The following is a 14,944-nucleotide window of genomic DNA, read 5'->3' as shown; positions in this document are numbered from 1 at the left end:
ATAGAATCATTTATCACTGGATTGGCGTACTGTGAAATCCCCATTTTTCTTCTATTTTGTTATTCTTTTGTGTGGCAAGCATTACCTGAGCCCCTCGATCCTCGTATTGTTGATGACTTCACCATCCTTCAACCACTGGATGGTTGGAGTCGGAGTTCCCCGGGCTCGACAGACTAGCTGGATGGTTTCATTTAGCAGAACTCCCATTTCACTGGGCAGCTCCGATCCAGAGATACTGGGAGGGACTAAGAAAGAATTACTGGTCTTAGTACACGCCTATGAATACCATGAGAAATCATGAAATGGTAAATACAGTACATTTATTTATGATAACATATAACCTTGACAAGCTTGACAGGTTACGGTCGACACATAAAGCCTGACAAGAATATGTTGTAATATTCTACGGGGCTTCTCTGGAAACAAACAAGCTTTTGCATTCCTTTAATTTGAAACTGATCTCTAGAAAAGGGTTAGAAATTTTTTTATAATGACTGAGGCTATGCATGTGCATGTACCTTGTATGGTGAGGTGGTAGCTCTTGCGTGCCTTGCCCTCCACGTTGGAAGCCACACACGTGTAAGTGCCGCTGTCAGAAAGCTGTGACCGTGCAATCTGCAGCTTGCTTCCTCCTGAGAAGATGTGCATCTCCAGAGACTCTGAGTTCTCTACAGAAATATCAAGTTCATATGTTTGGTATAAATGAAATGACAATGACAAAGCTACTGCACCTAGTTATGTAATGTTACCCCTTACACTTTGCCTCAACCACCTTTACTTTTTTTCCTGTGTAAAATATGTTGAGAAACAACAGGTACTTTGGTTTAGATGTAAGATACAGATGAATATCATTTCCCAGGAGGACATTAACAATTGACAAAACATTTTTTTTTGTAGTTTGTGTGATTAACAAAACACGTACAGTGCAGCTCACTTAAATCTAAATGTAGGCGTACCTATGGGTCGTCCATTCTTCAACCAAGTGAGGCTCGGAGGAGGGATTCCAGTAGCATCACAGGCAAAGGTGACTGGGTTACTGATGGTTTCCACAACACTCTCCTCTGCTGGGCCATCAATACTCGGAGGTACTAAAGAGAGAAAGAGACAGAGATAATTCTTCAATATTATGTTAAGCATTGTTTGAAAACATGATGTGTTTTATGAATTTTCACATTTCTCAATAAATTAATATCTATAATGACCTACCATAGATATTCAAGTGGAAGTTCTTGTCCACTTGTCCAGCAACATTGGTGGCCTTGCAAACATATTGTCCAGTATCAGATACCTGGAGAAAAGAGGAGACATTTTTTTTTTTTTTTTTTAATATTACAACAAAAAACAAAAAAAAACAACAGCTATCAATAAAAAGAAACAGAACAGACAACATGGCATCCATTCATCTTTTACCTCTGAGCCTTGGATCTCAAGCATCTGTCTCTGCTTGAGGATGCGCAGGTTTGCTGATTCTGTCACCACCCTGCCATTCTTGTACCAGGTGATGGTGGGAGGAGGTACAGCGTTGGACTCACACTCCAGAGTTACTGATTTCCCAACGAGCACATTCACCACAACAGGAGAGTCCCCACTACTGTCCCGGATACTTGGAGGAACTGAGAGGCCGAGGGTAGAGGAAAACATTTACAGTAAGTTTATGATGTAAAGTCAGGCGCTCAGTGTACAGTACACAAAGTGTGAATGTGGACTAACCGAAAACAGTGAGATAGATATGTTTGTAAGCCTCTCCTGCTGCGTTGATGGCCACACATCTGTACTTTCCTCCATCAGATACTTTTGCTTTCAGAATCTGTAGCGTACGACCACCTGAAGGCACAAATGGACACACAGACACATTCAGAATCTACTGTTGTTGATCATTTTTATGGCATGCTCATATCCAGATATTATAATTATTCTTTTAATGCAAAATAGCTTCTGTTGTCACCCACTGATGAATGTTCATTCTATTACATGTGACCCAAATTTGCAGTACCTGGCATGATGAGTGCATTTGTGTTGGCCTGAATGGGGCCCCGGTCATTTAGCCAGCTCAAGGTGGGAGGAGGGAAACCAGTAGCTTCACAAGAGAGAGACACAAAGTTGTTCACCACCGCAGTCACAGTCTCAGGACTAAGGCCGATAATGGTGGGAGGCACTGAGAGGAAAAAGTAAACATTCAGTATAGCAAATATGCTCCAGGGGACCCAGTTTTTTCCCAACAGTTAAATTTAAATGAAAAGCAGTATTTTCAACATAAGAGTAAATGCAGATGGCTCTCTTATATTTTTACAAATTGATAAAATAAGACAATTTTGAATGTAAATGTGTTTTTCCATTTTACATGTGACTCACCATGAACATTAAGGTTAAAGGATTTTTCTGCACTTCCAGCCACATTGTCAGCCACACACACATAGCGCCCTGTGTCAGATACCTGAGCAGTCGACACCTGAAGGTTGGGAAAGATGGAGAAATATGGAATCCAGTAAGAGCAGAGGTCTACTATACATAGACGGAATAATACCATATTTGAGTGATGGAGCATTTCTTTTTAACGGGACAGATATTCCCAATGTGTGTTTGATTTATCTGGACCTTAGAAAGTTGTTCACAAATGTAGAATGTATTGCATGGACTGCATTACATTTTACAAGGGTTTCTATTTTCTGTGGATTTTATAGGCAACTGGTATATTAGAGTAACTTTAACTTGAAATTGTTTAATACACAAATGGGCTATGGCATTAAACATGTAGAGAACTTGTGCTTCCTGGTTGTTACCTGAAGTGTTCGCCCATTAGACAGGATTCTATGTGGCCCATCAGAGCTGACTGGCTGGCTGTCCTTAAACCAGGTAATCTTGGGGGCGGGGTTTCCATCCACATCACACTCCAGGTGGGTAGTTTTGTTGACTAACACTGTGACCTCATCAGGCAAATCGCTGTCTGTTCCCCGTATGGTTGGGGGCACTGGTGCAGGACAGAAATTCACAATAACAAACTGCTCTATGTAAAAATACTTTCCCTCCAGCTCGATTAAACTGACTGATACTTCAACCACAAAGAAAAGTGTTTTTACTCACATAACACTCTAACATCATACTGAATGGAGTCTTCTCCTGCTTCGTTGACAGCCACACACGTGTACCTGCCTGAGTCTTCCGCCTGGGATCTGGGAATCTGTAACACTCGCCCACCTGAGAATAACACTGTCAAATGTTAGTATGAACTCATTCTCTGTCTTGCTCCCTCTCTTTCTCTCTGTTTTATTTGTCAACTCACCTGGCAAGATCAAAACTTTGTCACTGGAGGTCAGCAGATGTCCATCTTTGAACCAGGTGAGTGTTGGAGGGGGGACAGCATTGGTCTCACAGTACAGAGAGATGGGATTGTTAAGAATCACATCTCGAACATCCCCTCCTAAGCCTGGGGAAGATGTGGTATCACCAACTCCACCAGGCCTGTTGAAATGAGGTGGAACTGAAAATGGGGAAAGAAAAAGAGTGAAAATGTTTAAACTCTTCTTTGAGCATTTTTGGAAACTTTATTTCAAAGTGTGGTTGGAAACACAATCAAGGCTGTGGCTCTGCATTTTTGTCAAAGGATGTTGACTTCAAAATGAATGGTATTATTTAAAAAGCACAAATTATTTTTGCAGTTATTAACAATTTTCAATGTGCAGTTTTTAGTATTACAATAAAAAGTCACAGCTTGAGAATACTCTTTGAGCCAATTTAATGCACAAATAGTCTCAGTTAACACATCGGCATCAGTCAACCCAGTTCACCTTGTATATTTACATCAAAGTCCTTCTCATCCTCTCCAGCTATATTAGTGGCTATGCAGGTGTAGCGGCCAGTGTCTGACACCTGAGCATGCTTGATCTGAACAATACGACCGTTGGCTGTTATGGACACATGGTCATCTGCCCGCAGTATCTGTGGAGGAAAAAAGAAGTTCTAGCTTTTACAGGTTATTTTCTTATTTTCTCCCATAATCTCCCTTGGAATTAAATTAGATTTATACCTTTCTGTCCTTGTACCACTGCAGTGCTGGGGTAGGAATTGCCTGAGCTGAACACTCCAGGGTCAGTGTGCTGTTTACTTTGATCTTAACCTCTTTCGGGGCCAGTCCTTCCCCTGGGATATCATTCTTATTAATCTGAGGGGGGACTGGAGTCAAGAAACATGTTTTAGATTACATTGACAAATTTATATAGGTATGCTTATATGATCACCATTCATCCAACATCAATAAATTACAGATTGAAAGTTGAAAGTTAAATTATTGTTAAAAAAAAAAAAAGAAATCATTATTATCTGTGATTTTAGTTACATTTACTTGTTCATGTGAGCATATGCAATAGGCTATGCTGGAACTGAGATTTGCCATATAACAAGCTTTACACTGTACTTATTTTCTTGTAAAGAAAGATACAGCATGTTTTCAAAGATGCAGGAATCTCACCATAAACCTTGACCTCATAGTGCTTCAGGTTCTCTCCAGCCTCATTAGTGGCCACACAGGTATATCTCCCAGCATCCTCTTCTTTAGCATTGAGAATCTGCATGGTGCGCCCACCTGTAAAAGCATGGGTGACGAATGACAAAAGATGTACTATACTACTGTATTCTATTCAGTTCGACCATATTGTTATGAGCGTGTGATCTCAAACCTGGAAGGACTCGGACGTTGCGACTGGACTCAAACGGAGTGCCGTCTTTGAGCCAGGTGATGAGAGCAGGAGGGTAGGACTGGACTTCACACACCAGAGAGGTGGGGCTGCTCAGAGTTACTGTCACCTCTTCTGAAGAACCGTCAGGACCTGATCCAGCAATGGTGGGAGAAACTGGCAAAAAAAGGAGCATAGAGCAAAGAAATTAAATCTAGAACATTTCTTAAATTCATCGGAAATAGTCTGATTCATTTTAGAAATGATTAAAAAGAGTTGTATTTGTACCCAAGACATTGAGGTTGAAGTGCCGACTGCGATCCCCTGCACTGTTAGATGCTAGGCAGCTGTACCTGCCGGTGTCTGCAACTTGGGCCCCGGAGATTTGGAGAAAACGGCCGTGAGACAAAACTTGGTGGCGTCTGTCGGGCAACAAGAGCTGTCCATCCTTCAGCCATTTAATCTCTGGTACAGGGTTACCTGGAAAATGATTAGGTGAGGTTAGAGATTACTGTATCTTTAATTGTCATTTAGTAGTCGTCATTTACACTAAGAGTTGATCAAGAGAATTTACATTAGAAGAACGTGATTTAGATTTCAATGCAGATATGTATTTATTATGTCAATTACCTGACGCCTCACAGGTGAGAGTAATGTTGTGTTGTTCCTTGACTTTAGTATCCACCACAGTTCCCTCATCCACAATGCTTGGTGGAACTGTCGAATTAGACTGAAAATCAATTACATGGTTCTCACTGTCTCCCCATTCATTCACAATAAAATACATGCTCATCACATCTCTTGATTGATGTCAAATGAAATCGAACGACCAACAGTATAAATGTAAACAGACTTCTAAATAGTATTTTAATCTCTACACTGAAGTCGAAGACGTTTTCATTCAATATGATGCCATCTAACAAAATACTAAAATAGGTTTCTAATATCTTTACCGAGGATGTCGAGGTCAAAATTCTTCCTTTCCTCTCCAGCGCTGTTAGACACGATACAAGTGTACCTCCCAGCATCCTCGACTGCAGCATGCATTAGACGCAGGCTCCGGCCCCCTAGAGATTTAACGGGCCAATTATTGTCATATATTTATTGTCATCATGGAATGTTTTCAAAAGCTATGTCAGCATAAACCTACCCTTTTTCAGATAAGTAAAACATCCAATGGATGTGTAAACACTTTAAAGCCTGTTGAAAGTAAATCACTCCTCTTTGAAAACTGGAATCGATTAACAGAAGGAATTTAGACTCTGAGGCACACAGCTGTTAAAACATTTACAAACCACTTTAGGGAGATTTAAAGCTAATTGCATCTGTCTATCTTTGTCTTAACAGGGTTCATGAGAATCTCCTGAGAAAACAAGTGACAAACACTGACACAATGTGAACTCTACAGTGCACTGACTTCCTCCATAAGATCTAAACAATGACCTTTGATTGGTTCCAAAAAATAATTGCCATTATCCTGAGCTCATGCACAAAATGTAAGTACGGTACAGATTATTCTGTATAAGCCGTTTAGGTAGTGTGCTTAAGTTTAGGGGCCACGGTTTAATTTGGAAGCACCCAATACATCTTGTTAAATGTTTAAAAACACAATTCAAAGCAATTGCTCCTGTTTCACAGATCTCCAATCTCTGTCTGTTGAGTTTGGCCCCAGTTGCAATGATCCTATTACATCTTATTACTGATGATGTATTGCAACTGCTTGGCCTTTGAAACCCAGCTAAGAAGCAAAAAAGTTACTCCATTGAAAATTCAGACTATCATTCATGTTCTTGGTAGCCTGCACTCCTTGAGTCTGTTCCTTAATGAATGGGACACTAAACTAAGAAAGAATGATATAGATGTATGAAGATATATGACATGATATATAACACGGAGAGGCAAAGCTTAACATTTTTTTTATTTGAAATACTGCTTATTTTATGAGTTCTGTAACTTGTTATCAAGTCCAGAAAGTCAAAAAGGAACTCACCCGAGAGGACGCGCACTGAGCTCGTAGCTTTTATTAGCCGACCGTCCTTCAGCCAGGTGATGGCAGGAAGAGGGATGCCAGACGCCTCGCAGCTTAAAGCAACTGGGTTCTTCACTACAACACTCACATTTTCTGGCAACTGTACCTGACCAATTATACTAGGTGGGACTGAACAAGAGGAGAGGAAATGAGGGGAAGGGATAGAAAGACAATTTAAGACCTTGAGATGGACCGTAACTCTCCAAACTGAAGAACAAAAAAAAGTTAAAGCAAAAAAAACAACTTATAAAAAAATTATAATTCATGATAATTCATACCATGTACACTGATATCATGCCTGCTGTCAGCCTGTCCCGCCACATTAACAGCGAAACAGGTGTAGCGTCCCGTGTCTGACACCTTAGCATCTTTAATCTGCAAAAGCCTTCCCTCGTTCAGGACCTTAGCACCGTGCTGACCGGTGATAGGCCGCCCATCTTTCAGCCATGTTACGGCTGGCCGTGGCACGCCTTCTGCAGAACACTGGAGGGTCACGTCACCTCCTTTTGTCACAGCAATGTCATCGGTGTCGCCCTCACTGCGTCTAATGGAAGGGCGCACTGAAGTGAGAGAAGCAAGTGAGTTGGTGCACACGCTCTATATCTATAACCATTTGTTGCATAAATATATACCTTTCTGTCAAACTGTCAGCCACAGTGTAAGTAGATCCAGTTATCTTAATTGTATTTCAGTAATTGGTGACATAATACAAACATGTATTTATAAATGTGTAATTTGTTTTGGCATCCCCTCAGGTTAAGTCCTGGTCCAAAATACTAGAAAAAGGAAATAAAAAAAAAAAAGATTTCTCCTTGTCTATTCAAAGCAGGTTTTAGTGATTTTACCAATCTGTAACTGATTATACTTTTCTGACAGTGAAATCCCCATAAAAGGCAAAACAACGACAGAATGTCTTTGATCACTCAATGGCACAAATCTGGCGGCACACACGTACCATAAACCTGCAGGCTGTACTCCTTGGAAATGGTGCCGGCTTCGCTGGAGGCCGTGCAGGTGTAGGAGGCTGTGTCTGTCCTCTCAGCGCTGGAGATCTGCAGCTGGCGACCTCCTGACAAAACCCTGAGCCGTTGGTCCGACTTGAGCTCAGAACCTGGTTCACACACAAAAGGTTAAATATGGTGTTCAAACATGTCACTCACACAGTATTCAGTGCATCATACAATGCCCATATATGTGTCTTTGTGTCTCTACAAACAAACACATACTAACCGTCCTTCCTCCAGGTAAGGCTGGGGGGTGGTATGCCACTGGACTCACAAACCAAAGTGATGACACTTCCTTCAATCACAATTAGAGGAGACACCTCCTCTGAGCCGCGGATACTGGGAGAAACTGTAATAATGACAGGACACCAAAAGGAGGCGCTCATGTCTTATTCAAGTTACATGCTGGTGCTGGTTAACTGATGTTAAAAAGGAGTACAATGTAAATAGGTACCTAGAAAATGTTTATATAGAACTTAAATCAAATTTATGCCCAGCCATTGCTGCTATCATACAACAGGCTTCAGGTCAGTTCACAGATAACTACAGTATAGTAACAGGCCCATGCAGCTTCATTAGTGCTCTGCATAATAATTTAACAACTTGTTAAACAGAATGTCTTACTTGTGTCAGAATCAACATCTTAGCGAACACAAACATATTCTTATGGACAGAATAACAAAGAAATAGAACCAACAATTAAGATGAACTCACCCCAGACATTGAGGTTGTAGTTCTTCTCCGTTTTGCCGGCAACATTGGTGGCTTCACAGGAATACCTGCCTGAATCCTGCACCTGGGCACTATCGACCTAACAATTAGATATATAGACAAATCATGAGAGATTGGTAACAATAACTGACAAACTCTAAACTCTATAGCCAATAAACATTTTATAAAAACAAGAGGTGAATTGAAAAAGTAGGTTTTAATTAGGAGGAACAACAGAAACATGTAACACCTATGTGAATACTTCAAGTTGTCTCAAAACACTATCTTTCACTATCATTTTTAAAGATTAAGAAAATAGTTTCATAATCTCCATCTCTGGCTGTACCTTGAGCAAACTACCGTCCGCTGAGACAGTCAGACCAGGCTTCCTGAAGAGTGGACGGCCATCTTTGCGCCAGGCGAGCATAGGTGGAGGGATTGCATCGCTTTGGCAGTGCAGCTCCACTGGACGACCGAGCATCACGGTGGCATTCACCTCCTCACCCTTAATGTTCGGTGGCACTATGGCAGACATGAAGGCAAGCTACTGAAAATGTTTCTCTGACAGATTAAAGAGAATCATTTATACAAAATGAGACACTTCATGAGGTAAGCATGCACACTATTCACGTGCTCTTTTACATAAATTGAACTTGAAAGTTAGCCTGCTATACCATTCCAAATGCTGTAAATTCTTCACATTACCTCATTAGAAAAAGACTGATTGCTTCCTGAGATGCACAGGCTCTGTTAAATTAAGCAGCTGGTGCTCTTTAAGTACTTATTCTATCTTGGGCTATGACAGCATCATTAAACCAGTTCAACATTTGTTTGTGGTATTAACAATCAGAGTAGCTTAATTTCCAAGACATTCATGAAACCTAATTTCCATGGAAATTGCAAACATGCACTGAAATACATAATGACTCAAGAGAAATTACCACAAGAATGTTTTTGTTCCCCTGTAGAGTTTAGATTCTCTGCCCGAGCCCGAACTCGGTCGATATGTCCCACCACTATCCTTGGGCCGGGCCGGACCCTTGATCAAGCATTTGTGTTTTTTTAATCATTACTTTGTTAGCCTAATTGGGTGAGGAGAAAGCTATGCCTCTCCAGCTTCTCCCGTAGCTCTGGGTATATGTCCTGCACTGACTTGAGTGTGAGGTAAACTGAGCTAAATCGTGTGTCCCCCATCTGTAGCACTGTCTTCGATAATTGCGCAACCAGGCCAGATTGTTTTAGATATCTCACGAATCCTTTAGCAGCAGATGTGGTCTCTCCTATATCCGGCGCATTGTCGGCCAGTGCGTCGGCATGCAGACCATGCCGAAGGACAGTAGTGATCGAGACAAGAAAGTCTCCTATATGGTTCCAGGGCTTTGATTATGTTGCTACCTTGATCTGTTACCCACAGGTAAAAAGAATTGTAGTTGAGAACCTCAGTTATAACGGCCCACGTATTAAAAAATTGTCGGGTTTAAATCGGGCTCGGGCTCATAATTACAGTCAATGTGTCGGGCCGGGCCGGGCTCGGACACAACGTGCACAGGCTCGGGTAGGGTCGGGCTTGATTTTTTGGGCCCGATCTAAGCTTTACTCCCCTGTGACTAAGTATAATCACAACCAAAGATGGGTGTCGCTGAGACTGGTTAACTAGATTTCCTTCAACATTTCTTGGACCCATTTCTGAGCCACAGAAGAGCAAATGGTGGGAAAAAGTAACAAGTTTGTGCAAAAACTCAGGAAATGTCTGGAGGTCTCCACCCCATGTATGACAATGTCTCTATTCTAACAACAAACTGGACTACTTAAATATAACTCAACTTCAGGTGGCAATTATTATCTGAGCTTCTGTTTATCAGTTTCCATTGAGACAGGACCGTCTCCCTTTTTGGATGAATCTGGCCTGGTCTAGAAAATGACTGCTGGCCAATTTCCCAGGCAATATGGTCATTGGGGAAGGACAGAAACAGGCCCTCAGTTCAGTATTTGGCCAGACACAGGAAGCTGCAGAAGAGTGGTAGCAATTACCACAACAAATCTGCCTCTATACAGACATACAGGGACAGACACACACAAGCACATACTTTATATGTAAACTACTACTCCTATTACCTCAGTGACATTAGCTTTGATCAGACTTGTATAACAACTGATCTGCCATCAAGCTCAGCTCTGTGTAGGAAACTGACAAGGTTTATTGAAATGCTAAACTTAGTCACATCATACTTCCTCTCCATGCACATGTTTAGCTTGAGGACTTTTTCAAATAATGTTTAAGTGTTTTAACTCAGGTTTCATGCTGCAGCTGGTGCTCTGATGAAAGACATACTGCAATCGACCATAAGCATTACTCAGGAAAACAGGAAGAGAAACAAAGAAAAGTGCCTGTTTTACAACAACTTTAATGTTAAAATTCTTGCTCATTTCAAAGCATCCCAATACACTTCTTCTCTAAGACCTGACTTTATTTGTAATGTAGTGCAGCATTTTTTAAGTCTTGCTCATGATGACGAGGAAAATGATGTCATTGTTGGCTGATAAAGGGCTCAATCTATGAGCCAGTGAGCAACAAAAGGGTGAGCAAAGTGAGCAAAAGGGAAAACCCACCACTGAAAGTCAAAACATAAGATTGAATAGTTGAATGTATGTAAAATCATTAATGTAACAACTCCCGACACATGCTGATTTACTCACCATAAACTCTCAGGTCGTACTCTCTATGTTGTTCTCCTCCAGCGTTGACAGCCACACAGGTGTACCTGCCTGTATCACTAACTAGTGCACTGTTCAGAGACAGCACTCTGCCACCAGACAACACCTGGGGGGGGAAGCAAAAACAGAATAATACCATGACTCTCTGACACGTTTCATTAAACATTTGGCTTATAATGTGTATGTTTAATTTAATTATTATCCTTATTTGAGGAGAGATTATGCCACATTTTTGCCTCATTATAAAAATCAACATAATGATAGTGATACAAGTTTCGAAAATATGTATACACCTGTATTCCATGTGATACACTTGCCACAGGGCTGCCATCTTTGAGCCATGTGAGGCTGGGCAGAGGAACACCGGTGGCCTCACATTCCAGCCTGGCAGCCTCGTTCACCACAACTGTTACTGTACCACCCCGGCTGGAGATGATTGGAGGCACTGCAAGGAAGGAAATGGAAATGATTGCATAAATGCATGACATATAGTCGGATACAGAAAAAGTCTGCATTGCTGCTGGAGTTTTAAGAGGTTGGATATGGTGGATAACTGAAGTATATCTTAACCCTGTCACTTAGTCATCTCCTAATTATAGAGAAACATTGTTATGATGTCCACTTATCTGATTTCTTAATACATCAGCAAATCTCAGTTTATTACATGTCATATAAAAAGACACTCACCGTACACCTGCAGGCTGTGGGATAGCTCAGCAACTCCAGCCAGGTTGACCGCTACACATCTGTATATCCCTGCATCAGACAGTTGAGCTCGTTCAATCTCCAACACCTGGCCACGCTTCAGCATGGTCACCCCAGCGGCACTTGTCAGCGGCCGGCCATCTTTGTACCAAGTGATAGCTGAAACACAAAGGGTAATTCAAAACGCATTACACGAAGCAAAAAAAACGACATCAGAAAGAAAAATGAATAAAATTTTTTTGACATAATGAAATAAAATTAAAATGAATATAGAATAAAGGAATAATAGATAAAGTAGGATAAAGGAAAAACGGTTGGCATGCAGTTACAGAGCAGAATCAACACACAATTCAATAAAAAGCAGAAATGTTTTTAGCCTTGTGTTTTAGCTTTGAGCTTAGGGTTGGATCGCATCTGAAATCATGTGTACATTTGTTCCAGATATGTTGTGAATAGAAGCTAAAAGCTGCTTCGCAATGTTTTGTTTTAAACCTTAAAAAAGTAAGCAGACTATTTCCAGGTGACCTTAAAGGTCTCTAGAGTTGGGAACACAGAAGCAGATCAGAATATTTTGATTGATTTTACCATTTAGTGCTTCATAAACAAGTAATAGAATTCACTATTTGACTACTTGTGATTGTGAAATTTGTGAGCCCACAGTAATGGGCATAAAGACATTGAGAAATAAACATTTATATTTATATATACTGTATATTTTTATACGTATGCATTTTTTCATGTTTTTTGTTGAATAATCAACCAGGCAAAGTAGCTGACAAACCAGAGCTCTATATTTTTGCTTAGGACAAAGAAGCTTACATTAAAACAGATTTCTGAAAAAGTATTTTCACATGTAACATGGTTTCACAGATATCAGATTGTTGGACGTAACACATGCTGTAAAACGCAGAAACATCCCAGGAAAAGAGTGTTCAATTACACTGGAATGTGACTTCTTATCTGTACTGAATTTATACACTGGAAAGAAAGTGGGAAGAGAGTGAAGCTGCCTGTAGGGAGTCATCTGAGATCAATTTTCCGCTGTTCCATTAATGGTCAAAGATAAGTAAAGCAGCAGTACAGCCAATTCCAACTCAGCCGTCAAGAGACAACTACGCCCTGTAGCCTGCGAGTGAGCACAGCAGGGCGAAGGAGGAAGTTTGTGAGCCGTTTTACCAGGTAATGGGCTGCCTGTGGCCTTGCACTCAAGCTCAGTGGGAAAGCCTGACAGGATGGTCTGGTTGATGATGTCTCCAGAGTATGGGATACTGGGAGGCTCTGAGGGACACACACAAGAACAATAATTTACCAGATGATACTCTTCTGTCTCCACCTAGTCCCTCGACACAGAAAGCAAAGTATATTTGACAGAAACCAGTAGGTGAGTGAGACAACGGACAGAAACATGCAGAGATAGTGCAGTGTTTATCTTTAAGTTACCATGGACACTGAGCTGTATGTGATGTTGGGCTTCACCAGCTGCATTGGTGGCCAGGCAGATGTATTTCCCAGAATCCTCTAGCCTTGCCTCTATGACCTTTAGCATTCTGCCTGCCGACTCCAGCTGTGACAGATACAAGCACAAAAAAACACAGGACACACAGAATTCAGACTGGTAACTTCTTCATATGTTAAAATGTGATCATAAAAGTATATTCTACATGACGGAAGAATTTGTCAGTTTTAGAATCATCATGATGCTAATCAGCCAATACAGGCGTGACTTCAGTGCTTTGCCAGAACTAATCCTATGCTTTATTTCTGTTTTTAAGCATATGCAGTCATTTCCTGCTAAAAACACATCACAGGCAAAAGTCAAAACGTCAACTGTAATTGTAAGCTGGTAAAAAGAACAGTGCCTAATTTTTTTCTTTGTGTTGCATTGCAGAGATTTCAAGTTACCACCCTGAAACAAAACAGTGTTTTTTAAATTCAGTGACAGTTTTTGATTTTTTTTCTGCATGTAGGGTTTCCCTGTGCCTATTCCAGTGGTATGCCATTTAAAAATGAACAAATTAATAATCAGTCAATCAGGAAACCAACCTTAAGGTGCCCCTGTGTTGTGTCGACAGGTCGGCCATCTTTAAGCCAGGTGATGCTGGGAGGAGGGATGCCGCTGGAGATGCACTCCAAACTAATGGGCTTGTGGAGAACCACTGAACGTTCAGCAGGCCCGGTGGTACGAATGGCTGGAGGAACTGGGGAGATGAAGAGGATAGTTAATCTCTTAAAAACACTTTGCAGCAAATTTGGAAAAAAGGACATTACAAAAAGGCGAGAGAGTAGCAATTACCCAAAGTGGGAGCGCTGTGACTTGCATTTAAAGCACAAATTACTGTACATTTATCTCAATTATAGTGCATGTCAGAAAACAATACATTATAGTGCAAAACATATGACAAAGCATTTTTAAATTTTACCATGGACAACCACATTGAAGTCCCTCTCGTGATCTCCTGCTTCATTAGTGGCTACACACTGGAAACGAGCCGTGTCAGACACCTGAGGGCGGGAAACAACCAGCCGTCGACCGCTGGCTGCCACCCTCAACCCCTCACCCTGTCTGACTGGTTTTCCATCTTTATACCACCTGGAAAATAATCATTTTACAGTGAATATGTGTGTACGTATGCATGTGTATTTGAATCTGTTTATCTGTATGCATGAGATGGAGATCCTACGTGATGACAGGTGCAGGTGTTCCAGTGGCGTGACACTCCAGCTCCAAAGGGCTGTTGATGATCACCGTGCTGTCTGTCACATCATCAGCTCCATCAATGAAAGGAGGAACTGGGATTAAAAAAAAAAAAGGCTGTGATGTTTTGAAGTAATATTCCAATGTATGTACTCTTAAGGCGATGGACTAGAAATCCATTGGGGTCTCCCTGCACAGGTTCAAATCCTGCTGACAACGGCACATTAATTTTCCAGCTGGCACAAACTGTTAAAGAATAAACTAAACATGATAAATTGTTGGAGTGATAAGGTTTGCTCATAGGGATTAAACACGGGAGAGGGTTCTTCCTACATTGGGACAACTCCATCCGTCTCATACCAAGAAGAAAGCACTGGCATTTACTGATTGTGAAAGAGTTAATGGTTGAAATACA

At 41.1% G+C, this 14,944-nt stretch overlaps 1 protein-coding gene across 1 annotated transcript in view; it reads right to left on the bottom strand.

The window, feature by feature from the left end:
• The window catches only part of hmcn1 (hemicentin 1), an 82,391-nt gene that overhangs the window by 17,899 nt on the left and 49,548 nt on the right, over positions 1 to 14,944 (bottom strand). The window contains exons 33-64 of the mRNA XM_078258576.1: positions 14,516 to 14,624; positions 14,255 to 14,424; positions 13,878 to 14,032; positions 13,275 to 13,398; positions 13,011 to 13,112; positions 11,817 to 11,993; positions 11,423 to 11,574; positions 11,112 to 11,235; positions 8,761 to 8,936; positions 8,418 to 8,514; positions 7,930 to 8,052; positions 7,655 to 7,810; positions 6,978 to 7,259; positions 6,661 to 6,828; positions 5,624 to 5,737; positions 5,301 to 5,387; positions 4,959 to 5,150; positions 4,674 to 4,847; positions 4,466 to 4,579; positions 4,025 to 4,170; positions 3,786 to 3,936; positions 3,281 to 3,478; positions 3,082 to 3,195; positions 2,781 to 2,968; positions 2,353 to 2,449; positions 1,994 to 2,155; positions 1,711 to 1,824; positions 1,411 to 1,613; positions 1,207 to 1,288; positions 957 to 1,088; positions 519 to 668; positions 86 to 245 (exon numbers count right to left, since the gene is read on the bottom strand). Of these exons, the coding sequence (XP_078114702.1) occupies positions 86 to 245; positions 519 to 668; positions 957 to 1,088; positions 1,207 to 1,288; positions 1,411 to 1,613; positions 1,711 to 1,824; positions 1,994 to 2,155; positions 2,353 to 2,449; positions 2,781 to 2,968; positions 3,082 to 3,195; positions 3,281 to 3,478; positions 3,786 to 3,936; positions 4,025 to 4,170; positions 4,466 to 4,579; positions 4,674 to 4,847; positions 4,959 to 5,150; positions 5,301 to 5,387; positions 5,624 to 5,737; positions 6,661 to 6,828; positions 6,978 to 7,259; positions 7,655 to 7,810; positions 7,930 to 8,052; positions 8,418 to 8,514; positions 8,761 to 8,936; positions 11,112 to 11,235; positions 11,423 to 11,574; positions 11,817 to 11,993; positions 13,011 to 13,112; positions 13,275 to 13,398; positions 13,878 to 14,032; positions 14,255 to 14,424; positions 14,516 to 14,624 (4,693 nt within the window). The remainder of the gene's footprint in view (positions 1 to 85; positions 246 to 518; positions 669 to 956; positions 1,089 to 1,206; positions 1,289 to 1,410; positions 1,614 to 1,710; positions 1,825 to 1,993; positions 2,156 to 2,352; positions 2,450 to 2,780; positions 2,969 to 3,081; positions 3,196 to 3,280; positions 3,479 to 3,785; positions 3,937 to 4,024; positions 4,171 to 4,465; positions 4,580 to 4,673; positions 4,848 to 4,958; positions 5,151 to 5,300; positions 5,388 to 5,623; positions 5,738 to 6,660; positions 6,829 to 6,977; positions 7,260 to 7,654; positions 7,811 to 7,929; positions 8,053 to 8,417; positions 8,515 to 8,760; positions 8,937 to 11,111; positions 11,236 to 11,422; positions 11,575 to 11,816; positions 11,994 to 13,010; positions 13,113 to 13,274; positions 13,399 to 13,877; positions 14,033 to 14,254; positions 14,425 to 14,515; positions 14,625 to 14,944) is intronic.

The sequence above is a fragment of the Sander vitreus genome, chromosome 9, assembly GCF_031162955.1.
Source record: "Sander vitreus isolate 19-12246 chromosome 9, sanVit1, whole genome shotgun sequence".
NCBI lineage: Eukaryota > Metazoa > Chordata > Actinopteri > Perciformes > Percidae > Sander > Sander vitreus.
The sequence above is the reverse complement of the archived record's forward strand: the minus strand, read 5'-3'. Positions and strand labels throughout refer to the sequence as shown.